This window comes from Mirounga angustirostris, unplaced genomic scaffold (assembly GCF_029215605.1).
Source record: "Mirounga angustirostris isolate CCGP_5_RB_7025 unplaced genomic scaffold, mMirAng1.0.hap1 SCAF_4, whole genome shotgun sequence".
NCBI lineage: Eukaryota > Metazoa > Chordata > Mammalia > Carnivora > Phocidae > Mirounga > Mirounga angustirostris.
The window spans coordinates 137296712-137316716 of NW_026991712.1; the positions used below are offsets into that span (position 1 = coordinate 137296712).

The following is a 20005-nucleotide window of genomic DNA, read 5'->3' on the forward strand; positions in this document are numbered from 1 at the left end:
TGTTTGGCCTGTGGAATTTTTTTAATTTAAATTGTAAACATTTAAAACATTTCACATGAAAACATTGATTTCTGGCTTCTCTTAAACTGAATGATGGGCCGCACTGGGTCAGCAAGCACAAGGTGGTGACTACTGGTCAGAGCTGAGGAACAGCAACTCACCTTTGAGAAAAAGCAGTGCACTGCAGTCTTCACAGCATCTGCCACTCCCCACAGCCTTATACTCACCCCCATTTCATTGTTATCCCCAACCCCTCCCCTGGAGACATTTAATTCTTCTTTACTCCTGTTATAATCCAGCTTCCCTTTTTGTTGAGCTCTACCATATCTTAGTTCAGACCTATAGTACAATTTTATCATGCAAATGTGATGAGTCACTTTCTGGCATAGTCTATGGTCTACAAGCAAACAAAGTTAAGACCAGGTCAGTACAACTTCCCAATACAACGCAATCTTATCTTTCTCTCCCCAGTGCTGCCTCATACCTTTCTGGCCTCCACTTGGCATAGGTGCTCATACTTCTGCCCACATACCATTCCCTCAGCTTGGGTTCCCTCTTTCCTGCATCATTCAGCTCAAATAATAGCTCTTACTTGGTCTAGTTGGCCAGCCAAGAAAGTCACTACCTCTGTATTCTTTCAATTATAATCCAGTGATTAATTCTAAGTCATGTGTAGTTATCTAAATATATCTCCATTTCCTCCAGGTGACTGAGGAAGTCAAGGGCAAAAACTGGGTCTTACTCATCTTTGCATCCCCAGAGCCTAATAGTGCTTGACCAGAGAATCAAAGGTATAACTAGATGACATGATATACTCGTCTTAGGCCCATTTTCTATCAGTCAGCTTGAACTAAATTATGCTGTTCCACACAAACTCCACACATTCCTCAGGCTCCTATGCCAGGTGGCTTTTGAACACAGCCGATGGGAAGCCTCTGCAGGAGACAGGAGAATGTGAGGTTGGGAGAAGCCAGGGCATCCTCCACCCCCACCCCCCACCCCCACCCTTGTAGGGAGGCTTCTGCAGAAGCTCTATTTCCTCCATGACTCCAGCTTCCACTAGCCAGGCCTGTGGACTTTTCTGTTTCTGCGGAGTGGCCCTGGACACTATGACCTTGGACTCACTCTGATCTGGTCTCCCGATCTGCAAAAACAGAGGGAGAACAGACTCACATCGCTCTGTTGTTTCAAGAACAAAACTAAAGGATGTATATGAAAATACGTAAAGAATAAAGTGCTAGAGAAATAAGGTGCTTGAGTGTATACAAAGTGAGGTAACATGGTGTTGCAGAAAAGAAAATGAGACTGGGGATCAGAATGCTTATGTTCATGATCTTGCTCTGCCACCAACTGTCACCTCATCCAGGCGACACTGTGTTCTCTATTCTCTTCATCTGCAAATTGGAGATAACACTGTTGATAATGAAGTGGTTGCAGAATGGCATAAACGAGAAGATCTATGAAGACGTATACTCTCAAGTGTAAAAAGCTACACAAATGTTAAATTAATCCACTAGTTATAAGCAGAAAAAAAACCTTTATTTCTACCAAATTAAAAAGTAGGAATCAATCTTCAAGCAAGATAATCAAAATAGTCAATAACACAATTAACAGTTAGGAGAGCATATACAGATTAGACTACAGGTCTAGATACTTTGAATTAAGCACATACACCCAAATCAAGAGGGCTGACAACTTTCGCACTGAGGAGAAGCAATGACTCATCGTAAACACACAACTTCTGGGAAACTGGAGCTGACTTTTCACAGGACAGTAAACCGAAGTGACAAGTTGTCATTGGCTTAGAGAACAGATTTGAGCTTGAGAGGAGTCACAGTGAAATGCCATTGTAATGCAACAATTTCCCGAGATCTGTTCATCTCAAAAACAGGAATATATAAAAATCAGTAGTACAAATTCTCATAAAACTAGAAAAGCCCTCTAAGCCCTAACACCTTGAAGCTTACATAAACACTGAGGTTTTTTTTTCTCCCCTTTACTCTTCTCTAAATTAAATACAAAACAGTTTTTATTTAGTACATTTCTGACTTTACAGCCAAAGCTTCAAAACAAAGAAAGGTTTTATGAAATGGAATTAGACACACGCCAACCCCCAGGAGAATCTCAAGGTGCGCTGCTCCTTGGCAAAGTTTTAAACAGGAAACCTTTATTCCCACAGAATGACGCTGTTTCCTGGAATAGTCTAATTATTACCAGGAAGGAATGCATACCCATCCCATCCAAGGGTTCTCATCCTTTTGGAGGCGTTTACCATCTCTCCCTCCCCCCCACACAGACCCACATAAGACACACACTCTGATCAAATTGGGGGGGGGGTCCCTGAAGCACACAGATAATGGCATTTATTTTGGCAAGACTTGTGCAATTTGTTAAAAGACAGGTATGGCATGTATGAACAATTATAATTATAGTATGTCTCAACAGATGCAGGAAGCAGATTTTTCTTCATAGTTGAAATACGGCCTCATGGTTTCCCCACATCTGGGTCTTGCACATTTTTCATCTAGAAACCAGACTGGATCAGTTATAGGTAGAAAGGGATAACTTACGACCAGACCACACTCCCATTTAAAAAAAAGTCTCTACTGCTAGGTTCTTCTTTTGAGACACTAAGTAAAACAAGGGAGTTACTAAAAATGCAGGGGAATTGAAAAGAAAGCAATTCAGACTAAGAACACGACCTGGCCTTAGGAATTGCGTCTCTGGCTGGCAAAATTCACCGCAGCAAGAAAAGATACTTTTAAATACAAGGTAATAAATGAAATTCATCAGGTAGATACGAATGTCTCCCGAGATCCTGCAACCCAGCAGAGTGCGGATGAGATGTATGCCCTCTGCATATACAGTGTGCAACTACCACCAGGACCCACTGAGTGCTCATTTCTTGCCTCAGCACCAGAGCGCCAAAAGCAAAGATTCCAGGTACAAATAACACTGTTTTATCCATTAATTAGAATGGGGAGCTCAAAGGAGAAAAAGGTACACAAAAGACCCCTCTGAATTTCCTGATTCATCCCTATAGGTACATGAAAACACAAGTCTAAGTAAACAGGATGACCTCAGTTTTTACACAAAGAAGCAGGATAACTGAAATATCTGTTTTGTAGGGTAATTGTTGAGGATTTAATTAGACAATGCATATAATGTGCTTAGCATGAAGTACTAATCAACAGTAACTACTAAGAGTGTCTATGTCTTCACACATTTGGAAATTTGCAGTCTTTATGATTTAAGCCAGACCTCCAGCAGAGGCTGATAAGCTGTTTATTCAGCTAAACAGCTAAAGTCAAATACTGAAATCAGTTGACAGTGAACTGAATGTTCTAAAAGTCCCATTTATGATCGTGCACAAGCACCCTTCCATCTACAACTCTCCTGTCTCAACATTTTACGTGGTGGGAGAAGCCACAGCAGTCCCTCCTTCCAAGAATCCCCCTCACCCATGGCTCTTACCTTTTTCCTTCCCTACCAAAGAAAGGGGCAGAGCCTGGGTAAAGCTGGAGCTCATGCGAGCGTGGCTGCTGGAGGGGGGCAGGGAGGGCCCCTAGGGAAGGCAGGAAGCCAGTCGCCCCTGGTCATCGCCAGAATCGTGCACGCCAAGCAGAGCAAAGGTGTGCATTTGGCATTCAGCATCAGGTTGATGGGTCATGTGATATAGGGAAGATGGTACAAAAATCAAGGGTTGCCCTGTGTTAGCGGCTCAATCACCTCTGTTCACCTGCCAGCACTTCGGGCAGGAACAGTTTATTATAAGGGCCTTACTTGGGGGTGCGAGTGAGGGAGTGATTTGTTCTGGTATCAGGGAAAGTGAGTAGCATCTGGAGAGCTCTCAGCAGCCCAGGTCTAGAGAGAGCACGACAGCTGGGGGTGGCTCAACGGTAAACGTCCCTTCCGAGGTACAACACCATGGACACCAAAAGGGTAGGTGAGGAACATGAACCTGACTCCTCCACAGACTAGCTTGGACCCAAGCCCAACCTATTTCAACAGCCATTCATTTTATAAATGAGTAGTTATAAAAGATCAAGGGCTCAGACCTTCCTCTAGCAGCTCCCTTTGCTTCAGCAAATGGAAAAAAAAGGAACAGTCCTATACAGAGCTGAATGTCACTTTTGCTATTTTTTTTTTTTTTTGCTACTTTTGATGTGAGGCCACTAGTAAAATCAAGCAGGCTCAGCACCCCAGGTTTGTGGGATAGGGTACAGTAAACATCCAGGAGCCAACTCAGGCTTCAGAGTCAGGGAAGCCTGTGTTTGAGTCCTAGCTGCACTAGTCATCGGCAGCAAGAGCCCAGGCAAGATGCTTCACATCTCTGACCCTTGCCTTCTTCATGCCTATCTCAAAGGATGCTTGAAAGATTAAATGTTTGCAAATGTCCTACAACTGCACCTAGCACCCAAAAGGCCTTCCATAAATGGTACTTATGTTATGTCTGCCTTAGTGTTAAGAGGATATTAAACATGGCATGTTTCCAAGTTCCAAGTTAAGTGGGAAGCCTGTTCAGATAATGGAAAGCAAAATGAATTCACAACTGACTAGAATCACAGGATATGAGGACAGGTAGGAATTTTAGAGACACCCAGACTACTTTCTTTGTGTAACTCTGAAGGAACCATATGTGTGGCAGGAGAAGGAAAACCAAGGAAAGATGTCCCCTTTGCTTTTGTCAAAATATTTGCAAGAGGATTTTAATTTTTTACAAAATTATTGGAAGAAAAACTAGAGAGCTTGCTTAAGAAAATGAGAAATAGACTTTTTAGGCCACTAAGCATGAAATAAGTATCATCTTTCAAAGACCATGGAAAAGGTGTTTGTCTTTTTTTGGTCTCACCAAGCACAGGACCCTCAATTGCTGGGCTGCCTCAGAAACAGCAAATGCCACTGACACACTGAGGGGCTCCAGTGCTGACTAGAACTGTCTATTGTTCTGGAAGAGAGGAGGGAAGGATGGAGGACTGGAGCATGGCATCAGGGACCAGCCATTTCCCATTTCCCACATCTCTCTCGAAAACTCCAAAGGGAGTCTGTTAAACAAAAAGGGAATAAAGGAAGAGCTAAGATGTGTCTGCTTCTAGAAGGGCACACACTTTTCTTTCTTGAATTATCCACATAATAACCTTAACTCTCTACTATTCCTAGTTTGTGGAAATGGTCTCCATGGCAGTACTAGTCTACATTGTGCAGTTTTCCTCATTTCAGACTTGTTTTCTCTATACCTGGTTCCCCCCGATACCTGAGCCTTACCCACACGTCTTTTCACCCCAATCCCACCAACTGGCATTCACACATGGATCTTCTAAAGCACTCAGAAGTCTGTATCATGCACTGATGTGTCACAGACCTGAACTGGGCATTTCCACTGCATACACCTAAAAAGTAACACAGGGAGGTGATTTAGAGAATGAGGAGGAGACCAGTCTATGTTTCCACTAAGAGAGTCAAAGAATACTCCCATGAAGGAATAGAGGGAGAGGAACTGGCAAGAGTAGGGCAGTATTTGCAAGGAAGATGCAATCGTTACCATACAGAACACATGTGCCAGGGAACTGGCTAGAGATTTGCTGGGACATCTTCAGAAAATAAAGAACACGCTGCAACACAAGGGGTGTGCTGAAATAGGCTTTTTTTTTTTTTTTCTCCAGTATGAAGAGCTAGACAGAAGTCACTTCCAGGAATAGCAAGGACCTTCTTTAGGGACAACCACGATGCATGAAGAGGGTATTTCTTTTTAAGGCAACAGGAACAAGTTTCATTGTCCTTCTCAGAGAAGAGCAAAAATGACATTAGGTGGCCACCAAGTCTGGAAACCGGGCAAATCTTTAATAAATGGTTTATTGTACATTACGAAGAATGACAAAATTGTATTATCTATATTTCTAGACTTAATGGCCACCCCACAGAAAGCATCTTTGGAATAGAAAAAAAGTTTTAAGAATTTGTTTTCCCATAATCGCAAAGCTGTCATACTCCGTTATGGGCACAGCTGATGCAATATTTTCCTCAACCCACAGGCTCCATTCCCTCTGCCAACCATTTATAATATGCTTGGGTCACTCACAGGAGAAAAACACTGTCAGCATCACTATTTAGCAGCATTTCAAAATACATTTTTTTTGTCTTGAATAAAAAGCTAAACTATTCTTTTAGTGCAGTAATTTCATATGGTCTTATGACTTCTATACACAAGACATGATCCTTTAACATTTATGTAGGTAAGGATCTCCCATTTTTTTGAAGGCTCCCTAAGACTTTGAGGATTTTTTTCACAATAAAAGAAAAGGGCAGTATCAACCCATGAAGAGTCAGCCCAGCAGCGTAAGAAGACCCTCTGCAGAGCCCAGTTCCTGCTGCAGGAAGCGATCTGACAGCCTCCCCTTGCTCTCAGTTCTTAGAAAGGGATCTGAGAGGGATCAAAGCAGTAACTATCTGTATTACTTCATAGCCTAGGGAGGGAGAAAACAGATGTAAAAAAAGTACAGTCTAATAAAAATAGTGGAAGCCAAATCCGTTCATTCCAGGATGTCTGCAAAGGAGAGATTCTATGGAGCATGGATGCAGAAAAGGTATCACTCCTAACAGAAAAAATAAATTGTGGACAGTCACTCACAGCGAGGGAAGCAACCACAAAGAGCAACTGGCTTCAATCGCATGGTCACCAGGAAGCGCACATACCAGAGAACTTGGGACAAGGCCTCCTGATGCTCTGATTCAACAGCCTTCAGAGGACGGAGGGAACCAGAGGCCAACACTGTCACGCGTGAAAATGCTACTCTGGCAACAACGTGATGGTCAGAAATCAGCTAGAGTTTGGGTTAGACGCCGTTCGAAGTCCAGCCTGTACTTGTTTTCTTGTGAAGGGCTCGAGACGTGCAGAGGCATCTTAGACATGTGTAGGTGACCCTTCTCGTGAAAGGCAGAGAGGAGCCTCTTGAGGAATGCTTTCTACTCATTCGTTTTCATTTCAGTTCACCATTTAAACTAGAAAAGATGCTGCAAGCTATCCCCACTAGCTTCTAACTTGGGACACGGCACCAAAATACTACACATACAACTGAATGAACGACATTTTCCTGGTTCTTCCACTGGGCAGGCTCAGTATGCTTCTTTGGACTGAATAGGCGTGATCTTGTTCGAGAAAAGCGTGTAAACATAGGGCCAGATTTTGTTAGTCTCCGTCCCAGAAAATTGGTGAAGCACTCCTCGGCTCCTGAAAAGCAAAATCCAACACATGAAGGCATTTTAGGCTTCCTTTTAACATGCTATTAGGGCGAGGGAAGATCCTGGGTATAAAACAAGCACGATCTCGTGGTCTATCACACACACTGCTAAGTGCCAACACCCACGCTGCGTGTACCTAAATAAGACCAGCATGCTTGTCACGATGCCACCTCTTCTTCTCCTGTTTAAAACATATCAAAGAGGGGCACCTGGGTGGCTCAGTTGGTTAAGCTTCTGCCTTTGGCTCAGGTCATGATCCAGGAGTCCTGGGATCGAGCCCCGCGCTGGGCTCCCTACTCAACGAGGAGCCTGCTTCCTCTCCCTCTGCTCTCCCCCGGTGCTTGTGCTCTCTCTCTCTCTCTCTCTTGCTCTCTCTCAAATAAATATATAAAATCTTTAAAAAGCTAAAAACTAAAAAAATAAAACATACCAAAGAATAACATTATACGGACAATCTCAAATCTACCTCAGTATACACTTTCAAAAAATAAATCATTGACAAACTTTGGTACCATAAAACCCTTATTACTTACAACAGATCATGAAACACAGGATATATCATAATGACATGATCAGGAACTTCTGATCTAAAGGGCTGCTAAATTGTTTGGGTGCTAAAAGGTCAGAAATTGATTCCAGCAGTGGTTGTTAGACAGCTGTCCTGAATGCAGTCTGCAAATGGGTTTTGTTCAGTGTGCATGCTGTTAAGAATGTTATGTGTTGGGGCACCTGGGTGGCTCAGTCGTTAAGCGTCTGCCCAGGGTCCTGGGATCAAGCCCCACATCGGGCTCCCTGCCCGGCGGGAAGCCTGCTTCTCCCTCTCCCACTCCCCCTGCTTGTGTTCCCTCTCTCGCTGTCAATTAAATAAATAAAATCTTTAAAAAAAAAAAAAACAAAAAACAAAAAAACGTTATTTGTTGCCAATATAAAAATTGGGATTTTTTTCCCCCTGACTCACAGCCAACCAGATTTCTGCTTCTCTTAAAAAACAAGGATCACTGGCCACTCTGGGCCTGAGTGCCCCCGTGGAAATAACTGGCTGGAGCAACACAGAAGCTGTCACTCAACTGCCCAGAGGAACACATCCCCCACCAGGTTTGACACTCATTTCCAACAGTTGCCTGGCCCCCGCAGCCATCTGTAGCTTACAGTTCTCACTTTTTTTGGTTAAATTCCCTCTAGACATATCTAGGTGAAAGGTCCCTTCTAATCTTCTATCCAAAGAGATATTTACATGTGGGAGTGTCAAAATACAAACCATATTTCAGCTCCTTGAAAAGAAAGATGAAAATAATCCTAGACATACTTTTACAACCAGACAGAGAAGATCAGGTTTTGGCCCTTGTATTACAAGAATTTCAGCATAAAAGAACTGGACTCTATCTCCCACATACAACCCCAGCATTTCACCCGACTCCCAGGGAGGTACTGGGCCCTTAGGGTTTGTCTAGCTTAAAGAAACACAATCCCATCTCAGCCTGGTGTCCTTCCCACTGGGCGCCATATGGTTCTAACTGACCATCTGCCATGAAAATGGTAAAGCACACTCACTTGTATAATTCAATGACTGGCTTTGCCACATCCTTGTACTGTCTTAGCCTGGCAGCCACGGCTTCAGGTTTATCATCCTCCTGCTGGACTAACGGTTCACCCGTGATGTCATCAATCCCCTACAAATACCAGAGAAACCAGTTAATATGGCCAACACCTGGGCCATTCCAAAGACGAGAAACTTTCCTGTGCAAAATCCGTGTATTCACCTTGGTCTCCCACCGAATGATCAATTAGGCCTGAGTGACAATGGTAACAGTGAAAGTAATTGAAAAAGAAATAACACTCCTAACAGTCTTGTTAACCTTATTTCGTGAGAGCTGACATGGAATCTTTATTAAATTCTCAGATCTTTCCAAACACGTTTCAGTGCTATTGAGAAATGATACTTTCAATTTACAGTTTAAAACTCCATGCTGCCTCCCCCAACAACAAACAACCTTTAGACAATGACACTCTGGTCCTCTAAACATTCCTAAAACTGCCCTGCTTTCTAAAGTTTGAGTTGTTAATACAGAAAATAAAATGTCTGGGGCGCCCGGGTGGCTCAGTCGGTTAAGCATCCGACTCTTGATTTCGGCTCAGGTCATGATCTTAGGGTTGTGAGATAGAGCCCCACATGGGGCCCCATGCTCGGTGGGGAGTCTACTTGAGATTCTCTCTCTCCCTCTGCTCCTCCCCCTGCTTGCATCTCTAAAATAAATAAACAAAATTAAAAAAAGAAAAGAAAACGTCTCAAAGAACCAACTGGTTTACTTAGGAGAACACTGATCTAGGAGAAGGTATCTTGGTCCTGCCTTTGCTAGCTTTCAAATTCTTTCCTGAGATTAATCTTACTCAGGTTATTTTCCTAGATCATATAATGACTTACTTAAAGGCAGATTAAAATAGGCATGGATTATACGCCTATGACAATCAGGAACAAACATTCTGAGAACTAAAAAATGGCAATTTAGAAAACCTGATTTTTGATGTATTTTAACCTCCTTGGGAAACATACCTACTTACAAATAGCAACATGGACATGAGGATCTTGCCTCCCATGTCCATGGCTATTACCTGCCAGGGGAGAGAGTCACAAGGAATAAATCTGTCAAAAGGCAGGCTAGAGCAGAACCAAGGCTCAGGCAGCTCAACTGGATAATCAGAAACCAGCTATAAATTTGAAAGACACTAAAATTCCATTACAGCTCAGGGCCTTGGGTCCATAACCTGCACTTATGATTTATTGGTGAGCCCCATAATCATCACGTGTATTCCATGGTTGTTAACCTGACACAACAGGGGAGATGGGGGTGGGAGACGGCTGTACATCACCTTTATTCTCTTCCCCTTTATTTTACTTAGAGCTGCAAAGCTCAGAAGTCATTTCCAGGACCTCAGAGCACCGATAAATACAACAGCTGCTTCTACAAAGAAGGAAATGATGCTAGAGTGACCGCATCCCTCCTTCTGGGAGAGCTTGGCCACAGTGGCAGGTAGAGGTGGCCCAGACTAGTACCTTTCCCTGCTGTCTTGGAGGCAGCACTGTAACTGCGGGTGCTCGTTTAGGATACCCAGTCTTTTGAAAGCAACTCAGTGTTAAAGGTTCTCAAACTTTATGAGAATCTTTGCTTCAGCAGGTCTAGGCAAAGCTAAAATGTGAAGCATCCGTGTTGGACATCAGTGCATATGCAGAATCCTCTTTTCCTCTCCATCCATTTTTTCCCCTTATACCAGTTTCTTGAGAGGGAAAAGGGGAAGGGACCTAATAAAGGAATTCCAGAATTACATTTTAAAAAGAAGACTTTGGGGCTCATTAAGCATCGCCGAGTTTAATCCAGTCAGTTAACCGAGTAGGTTAAGCATCTGCCTTCGGTTCAGGTCATGACCCCAGGAGCCTGGGATCGAGCCCCACATCGGGTTCCATGCACAGCCGGGAGCCTGCTTCTCCCTCTCCCTCTGCCTACTTGTGCTCTCTATCAAATAAATAAATAAATAAAATCTTTAAAAAAAAAATAAAAATAAAAAACAAATAAAAAGGAGACTTCAAAAGGCAACTAGTACTTTGTCCAAATGAACAAGACTCACTGGAACTTTACCAAATCTATGGCACTCAGGAGCTGGGAAGGCATCCTTACCCTCTTGAAGTTGGTTTTCTGTAGTAATTATTGACTCCACCTATATTCAGATCTACCTATCCCATACACATTAATCCATTAAGATGCAACTGTCACCCCTTCCACATTTGGATGATTACAAGTAATTCTATCTAACATCCAATAACTAGAGGTAAGAATCACATTGAACTAAATCATGTCTTTACCAGAAAGAACAATAGTAATTCTTTTGAATTTGTTAATTTAAAAAGGTTCTTTAAACATATAACTTTACATATGTTTGTTTCATGTAAACACATGTTATTTTTGGACCTGTTTATTCCTCTAGTCCTCCCAGTCCCTTTACACCCTCACTGCCACCACTCCAACGACCCCAGCCACTCTGACCCCAAGTCTTTATTCAGTCCCAGCCATAACCATTTATCCCTGCTCTTATGAAGCTAGAGAGCATATTTTCACACACAAACAGATAATGTGTAAAGAAGGAGGGTCACTATTTTGCAAAAATGGAATCATTGTGCTATTTGCTTTTGATATTCAACAATACCTAGAGGAAGTATTTCTTCAGGTCAAAGGCGATAGCACAAAGTCATTCTTTTTACTGAGTACGTAATATTGCACGATGTACATAATTTCTAATTCATTTAGTCATCCCCTGTAAATGAACATTCGTTTTCAGATTTTGTTTTGTTTTTCTCTAAAATCAACACTGAAATAAGCATCCCTGTGTACATGACTTACCCGCTAGGTGCTTTCATTTCCATAACCTACTCTCCCAGCGGTGGCTTGAATGAAATATATGTATTTTAAAACGTTAATGTACATTGCTAGGTTGCTTTTTAAAAACACTATTCATACTTCATATGCCTAATAAAGATGAGTACCATTTTTTCCAGATCCCCACCAGCAACAGATGTTATAAACTTTAATTTGCATTCCTTGACCACTAGTGAATGAGAAATTTCAAATACTTCTGGCCATGAAGATTTGCTCTTTTTTGAATAATCTATTCATATCCTTCCTACACTTTACAGCTGGAGTGTTTTGCCTCTTTCTTGTCAGTCTGTAAAAATGCTTTGTATATTCTTACATGTACATGAGGTGGATTGAAGTCCAGGTTATATACCCTTCCACTAGGGGGGTGAATCCAACGTCGGCTGAGACGATCTTTGAGTGTTTCAAATGGAATGTTCAAAGTGATCACTAGATCCAGCTCACAGATTTTGTCCAGGGCTTCAGCCTGAACTAATGTCCTAGGAAAACCTAAATGCCAAAAACAAAACATATCAAATGCAAGACATTTCCCAATTCCAATGAGTCAATGAAATATTTTCAGTTGACAGAATAATCAAATCTATACATATACCACCCAGAAAGAAACTTCTATCAGGAATTTATGTCTACCTCCAAAAATTTAAAATTAGAAGAAAATATGTCACTTTATAACCCAGCTTTAGCATTTGGGATACTCAAAGATTAAGAAGTCACATGACCCAAGTAGAGCATGCACTAAACTAAAAATCACTAGACTAGTCCTCACTTTGCTCTTAACTACTCATGTAACCTAAGCAAGTTATATCACCTCCATTTCCACTTCTGTTCCTCTAAAATTATATTTGTGTTCTTTTATAGCTTTAACAGCTGATGCGTATATTATTCTTAGGCTACGCCCCAAATTATATTTTTATCCATATGCTACATCTTACAAAACTCAACATGTGGTCTGCAATCTAGCATAGTAACAACAGAAATGAGAAAACGCACTTAAGAATTTTATAGTAATTTCACAGTAATTTTAAGCCTAGTGAATCTAAAATTTATGCTTGAATTTGTGTTTTTCTTTTAATTTTTCTTCTAGTAATTTGCTCTTATTGTATTTGATAAAAGGACTGCTCTGCAGTGGATTGGGGAAAAAAAAAAAGAAATGCAGCTTTCACTACTGATTTTGTTCTAGGCTTCCCTTGGAGCTTATTTTCTAATTTCTCCAATAAGGGAAATTATCCAATGGCCCCCACAGTATCTAACTGATGTTGTTTATTACAGAAGATATAGATTAAGTTACATCTCTTCCCAAAAAGACACAAGAATGGAGAGAACCCAACCTGGGGCATGTTTCAACTCTACTGTTATGACAGGGAAAGAAAAAGCAAGTTTAAACAGAGGTGAGGAAAAGCTTATCTTGCAGGGCAGATCTCAGGTTCATTGGCTATCATGTGTCGAACCCAAGGTACTCACATGTTCCCACTGGGCAAAAGGGTTACCCCAACATTACATGTAACACCAGAAGAAACCTGTCATGAGCACGCTATGAAGGCACACACACGAGCTGTGTCCTTCTACAATGTCAGCCTTATTCAATCATAGAGCAAAGTTAAATCACGATGATAAAGCAGGTTCAGGATTCCAAACTCAATGACAATTCACCATGTGATTAAACCTGGCTTCTTACACAGCACACAGAGGACAGAAGACAAGTCATACAACAAACAAAGTAACAGAAGGGTGTAGGAAGTGAATGGACCACACACGAAGTCAGTCTGTGGGCTCCGTTGGGTCCGGGTCAGCTCTCGGCACTTACTGCTTCTTATGTTCAAGCAGGGAAGGATCTCGGTTCTGTTCGGAGATCCATCGGGCAGAGCGCCTTCGGAAGAAGCTGCCTTTTCTAAGTGGTCAGACGTAGAGGGGTCAGGTCTGAAGAGTCTGACAGTGCACTGCCCAAATCCTTCCCTTTTAAAGGGATTTAATCGGTTTTGGGTCTCTACAGACCTCCTCTGGTTCTACTCATTATCAGTTCTGTGGTGTCAGCTGATGCTGGTCTGGTGATATCTCCTAGCTGCAGTACCTTAACTGCTTATGTCACTGCTTGATAGAGGCCCCTGCTTGACATGAGAGACTCCATCTTGTTCTCTACAAAACTGCTTTCACATTCTTATATGCTGTTCTCTTGTGACCCATTATGCATTTGATATGGTTTTGGAATACAGATGAGGGCTGGTGGGATGAGGTCCGGAGCCGACGACCAAGAAAGGATTCTTGAGATGTCTTTGGTGCAAAATGGTGGTTTATTAAAGCACTGGGACAGGGACCATGCACAGAAAGAGCTGCTGCACCTGGACCTTGAGGAGTGGGGATTCTATACTCTCAGGAGTTGGGGGGAAAAGGAGAAGGGAGGTTTCAAAAGAACTTTCATATGCTAAAGAAGACCCACCTACAAGATACCTAACAAGATACCAGAGGCCATGCCATCGTCAAGTTAAGGCTGTTTTCCCCTCTAGCAAGGTATTAACATGAAGACAGGTGGGAGATTCCTGGAAGAATGTCACACCTGTCCCTCCCAGGAGTGGGGGGGTGGGGGGCGGTGAGGAGGTTGCAGGGTGTCAGCTTGTGCTTTGTCTTCAGCCAGCCCTCATCAAAGTGAGACTGGCTTCAACAGAGAAAGAGGTATTTCTCATGTCGCAGCCCGGGTGCCACCTCCTGTACCAAGTCACCCACCTGTATGGTCTCCTTCCTCCCATAGTGACTCTCTAAGCATCCTCTTCACAAAAAAGGCACCCACATGTTCATAAATTATGTGGGAAGTATATTCATGGTGGTTTTCTTTGCGGTGGGAAGATGGGTGATTCCTTTCTACTCTTCTAATTTCTAATAAACTGAGCATACAGTACTTTCAGAATGGAAAAAGAAAAATACTGTCCTTAAATAAAGAACTGCTGACTAAATATTTTTCAAATCTCAACATAATTTGTTACATGAAGTTACGACTACTTGACATTTACGGAAGTGAAAGGTCAAGCTTTATCTGCCTAAGATCAAGTGCACTATGGACACCTGGCCTTAGCACTGGAAGACAGCAATGCCTGGCACACAGTGGGCAAACCCTTAAATGTAATACTACAGTAGTTGTCTTCTAGTCTTCCATTCGGTGGCCATACTTACGTGACCAGCTGCCTTATTTTAAACTCCGAATTTAATTCTATGAAATTATAGGACTCTGTCAAGCCCTGTAAACTCAATATGTCATTTTTACTTTCTACTATGGAATGGTTTGACTGCTTGCGTATTAATTTATTAAGCAACTTCTTTTTTAAGTTCAAAACCACAATTTTAGAACTGGGGCTTCACAGCAACTGGGTGTATCCTGGAGCTTCAAATACATGATAGCTACCAAGTAGGGAACAAAGTGGTATTATCTGGGTCGCCAAGGAGCAAGACTTGGCCCCAGGTGGGACCTCACGACTCAGGCAGCGTAGGCTGGGCAATGAGCAAGGAGTTTCAAATTCCTTATTGAATACTAGACACCCTCAACCAGGTCCTTTTCTCCACCTCCCTCCCCACAAAAGCTCACTGTAGGTCAGACAGGGGATGCTGTGCAGAAGTTTGGTGGCAAGTCCGGGACCTATGCTAAGTCTATTAGTCAACTTTGGCCTAACTTCCCCTACACTGTGCACCACAGTCTGCTTTAGAAGATGAGCTTCCTGAAATGGGATTTAAGACACACCTTACTCCCTTTGTTATCCTCTGGTACTGTGCCTGGCTCATTCCACACTGAAATTCCAGCAAAGTGAGGGCAGTGAGCCTTCCACAGAAAGGCACTCTCCCTCGCTGACTGCCAGGTCCTGCCTTTTCCCTGTATAACCTTCTCTTCACAAAGGCTTCAAATTGACAACTGGAGTTAGATGCCTGCAGCCAAAACAACCCCAAGATCAATCTCTATGCTATTCCCCCAAATCCCTTTATAAAGAAAAACCATTTTCTAAAGCAGTGGCTTCCAGGGGCGCCTGGGTGGCTCAGTCAGTTAAGCGTCTGCCTTCGGCTTGGGTCACGATCCCGGGTCCTGGGGTTGAGTCCCGCGTGGGGCTCCTTGCTCTTTTTAGCTTCTATTTTGGAGGGTACATTTTATAAGGTATATATTAACAAAATCGTATGTGCACATAATTCACACATATCCATTATTTTGAAGATGTAATCAACATTTTTACTGCTAAGTGTACACAAAGAATTTAAGGGTTCACTCCTCTAAAGACCCAAGTTCCCAGCCTCAGGCCCTGGCCTTGGGTTCTTGCATCACTAGCCACTACCCTGACAAGAAAACATTGTTCTTTATCCTTTGGATGGAGGCTGGAAGGTGAATAAAGCACTAGGAAAGAATAGGGAGCTCTGAACAAGAATATAACAGTTCCTCCAACAAATAAAAGCTCAAATCTTACTGGCTAAAGTTTCCTAGTCTGATGGATAGAAGTCCGTCTGCCCGTCTGCTCAACAACCCCACAACTGTTTCTGAACTCTGGAGCCCTCTGGAGGAATGGGTGGAAAATGCAACTGTCTACAAAATAAACTGAACTCAGAAGGAACAAAACTGTTGGGTAGTGTCTACCTTTGGGGCTCTCACATTCAGACCTGCTAATGACCAGAGATTAATTAATTCTGATGGCTTAGAGGTTGTCTGTTAAGACAGTGGCTCTCCTCGTATCCTCCCAACCTCAAAACAGGCTAAAGTTGAAAGAACCAAGGAAAATACAGAAGCCTACAATGAAAGCTAAAATGGAAGAGTTATGTTTTAAGATGTTTATGCTGCTGGAATGCAACCATTTTAATGGTTTAGAAGAAGTACCAACAAGAGAAAGAAGTCATTCCTCAACTTCAAGGGTTCTCCATCTGATGGGGCACATCAACATGATCAGGGAGGACTTAAAGGGTGGGGGGAGGGAGAAGAGTTTATTGACTGCCCAGATTCCATACCATTCTTCCTAGAAGGGAACATCTAGGAGCAGGAGCAGGACTTAGGTATTTTTTAAGAAGTTATCCAGGTGACTGTGGCTGGTTAAGAACCACAGAACTTCTCAGTGACACAACACTGCCAAGGGCAATATTAACTATGTGTATCTATCCCATCATGGGAAGGTTTAACAGCACTTGTAAGCAGGTCCAAACCACTCTGAGGAGTCTTCTTTACCTCGGTTTCATTGCAAGAGAACTGGGAAGGAAATTCCCAAACAGAGGCCAATCTTTCCAGATTCACTAAGCCCCTATCTCAAGCCACCTGTTTAATGCCATTCCTGGCCAGGATCTTACCTCTACAGAAAGTGGTGTGGCAGGCGAGAAAGTACAGGAGGAGAGTTAGAACAGTGGCCCAGTCAAAGATCCGGGTGCCAGCCACGTTTTCAAAAGTGAGGAGGAGCCACGGTAAGCCAGGAACCTCAGGGCTCAGTGGAACGTGTCAGTTACGGGCAAGAGCTCTGGAACCAGACACAACTGGGTTTCAATCCCAGCTCTACCCAGCCTTGACTGCAAGAACTTCCACTAGGTTTGTAATCTCTCTCTGGTCCTTAGTTTTCTCAGAGATAAAACAAGAATGTATTAATTTGCTAGGGGCTACCACAACAAAGTACCAGAGAACACGTGGCTCAAACCACAGAAATTTATTTTCTCATAGTCCTGGAGGCCAGAAGTCTGAGATGGACGTGTCAGGACGGTTGGTCTCTTCTGAGGCCTCTGTCCTTGGCTTGTGGACGGCTGCCTTCTCCCTGTGTCTTCCAGGTGTCTGTATCCAAATCCTCTTCTTGTAAGGACACTACAATACTCGTAGTACATTAGGGCCCACCCTCAAGACCTCCTTTAATTTAATTATCTCTTTAGTGACCTCATCGCCAAGAAAGAGCCAAACTGTGAGGTACTAGGGGTTAGGACTGGAACAGATGAATTTGGGGGGCGGGGGGGACACACAACTCAGCCCATAACGAAAGGTAATGCCCATTGCACAGGACTGTTTTGAGGATTAAAAGAGGCAATCTTTGGGGCGCCTGGGTGGCTCAGTCGTTAAGCATCTGCCTTCGGCTCAGGTCCTGGGATCGAGCCCCGCATCGGGCTCCCTGCTCGGCAGGAAGCCTGCTTCTCCCTCTCCCACTCCCCCTGCTTGTGTTCCCTCTCTCACTGTGTCTCTCTCTGTCAAATAAATAAATAAAACCTTTTAAAAAAAAAGAGGCAATCTTTGTAAAACGTTTAAGATGTAAAGTGTCAGGCACACAGTGAGCACTCAATGAACAGTGGCTGTCGCTCTTGGTAGTGCTCTCCCGGGAGCCCTGCTGCTTCCCCAGTCAGTCACGAGGTGGCACGAGGGAAAGGTCCTCACCCCCCAACCTGCCCATTTAACTCCTTTTCCGAGATCTACTAGTCTGGGGAGTCCCTGGGGCCCTGTGCTCTCTGACACGCTGACAGCTTAGCCCTTCCAGTGACTGGCCACACAGACGGCACATTCCGGTCCCCACCCACTCAAAAGGAAGCTCGACCCAGGCCAGCTTCTGCCACAAGCTTCCCACTCTCCCGTTTGCCCCGCACCCCGCCCCACTGCCTACTCATGTGTGACAGCAAAGCACCGGAAGTCAGACTTCCCTGATCCAGTTCCATACCTTATCATGATGAGCTGTACTTGGAGTTAAACAGACTGGTTGGTTCAGCACAAAGGCCCAGCCTTAAGCTGCTGACAGTACAAATGTCCTGAGGCAGCCGCTGGGGGTAAGTTCTGAGCAACGAGCCCATGTGCAGACTGCATTAACTGTCACACAGAATCCAAGTCAAGAAAGGGGACAGCCGTGCAGACTTTCCCATCAAGTGAGCGCCTCCTTTTGGGAAACATTCCCAGACGAGGCGACTGTGCTTGGGGAGAACCTGGATTTAGTGGCTTCTCAGTGCCACATCCCAACAGTAACTCCGCACACACAGCTACTGTTTACAAAGCACTTACAGACATGTATGTATCTCTTATTCTTCCCATCGACCCCGTGAGGTGGGCAGAGCAGGAACAAGCACCCGCGGTGTAACCCCGACAAGGGAGCCTGCACTCGGCGAGGGTCGGCAGTGGAACAGGACTCAGGCCTCCGGTCTTGCCAAGTGCTCACTCTACTCGCTGCTCTTCCACGGGTATAAAAAAGAATTATTATAAGGATCCTAAAGGTCACTCCATCTACCTCGCTTCAACCAAAAGAGCGGAGCATCCTGATAACATCCTCACCACCACGGTTCGCATTTGCCGAGCATCCCTGATGTGCCAGATCTACTTTATTCCGAAGAAAAGCCAAAACTCTGCAGGGACCTAAAAGGCCTACTCTTGCTCCTGTCACCTGTCTCACCTCACGTCCCCGTCCATCGCTCTGTGCCCGCCACACTGACATCCTTGCTGTTCTCGAACTGGCAGGTCCGTTCCCACCTTGAACATTTAGTTTATGGTCTCTCGGCCTGACCCACTCTTGCTTCAGGTATCTCTCTGAGGGATAGATACCTATCTAGTGGAAGTTCTTGCAGTCAAGGCTGGGTAGAGCTGGGTAGAGCAGCAGTGTGCCCTCAGCTCACAAAGTGCCTCGTCGGTGAGGACTTCTCTAACCATCCTGTTAAAGTGAGCCTTCACCCCACCCAGGACACCTGTATTCACCCTCCCTTCGGTTTCTTTTCTTTTTCTCTTCATAGATTTCAACATCATTTCCTGTATATGATTTACTTTATTTTGTTAGTGTTTCTATTCCCACCAGAACGTTAGCTAAATGAGGGCAGAACCTTTATAGTTGTTTCCTGCTAAATCCTTAGGGCCTCGAACAGTGCCTAGCACATAGTGATGCTGAATAAATACTTGTTGAATGAGTAAATAAATATTATCTGAAAAGTCACAAGAATTCTGCCAGGTGGGTATCATTCCATTTTTAAAGTTACAAAAACTGAGGCTCAGAGAGGTTAAGTGACTTGCCCCAAACCACACGTGGAAGAACCGAGGAACCTAGACTCGTTCACCAAGTGCTGACCCCCAGAATCGCACATCTGTACCACCTGATGCAGTCTTCCTTCCACGCAGAACACCACAGCCTCGGAGAAATGCCTGCTCACGGTGACTGCAGTCGTCCGTGTACGAGGCGGCGTGAGAAATCCAACTCCTGCGCGGCGAGGGGGACACTGCCTGGCCCAACGCCACAGGCGCGGCCACACCCGAGTCTCTCCTCTCTCCGCACATACACCAAACAAATGCGCGGCACCTGGCTTTTTTCTTTTAACGTATCTCGGAGGGTTCTCCCTACACAGTACATACTGCTCTCTCACTCTCCCCGAGAACTGCAGAACACTCCAGGGTGTGG

The 20005-nt window shown here is 43.9% G+C and overlaps 1 protein-coding gene across 8 annotated transcripts in view; it reads right to left on the minus strand.

The window, feature by feature from the left end:
* Positions 1–1517: 1517 nt before the first annotated feature.
* AK4 (adenylate kinase 4) overlaps positions 1518–20005 on the minus strand; it is a 126577-nt gene continuing 108089 nt past the window's right edge. For all 8 annotated transcript variants that reach the window (XM_045897489.3, XM_045897487.3, XM_064589018.1 and 5 more), the window contains 3 exons: positions 11980–12152; positions 8791–8909; positions 1518–7228 (listed from right to left, as the gene is read on the minus strand). In XM_045897489.3, the coding sequence (XP_045753445.1) occupies positions 7114–7228; positions 8791–8909; positions 11980–12152 (407 nt within the window). In that variant the 3' untranslated portion in view covers positions 1518–7113. The remainder of the gene's footprint in view (positions 7229–8790; positions 8910–11979; positions 12153–20005) is intronic.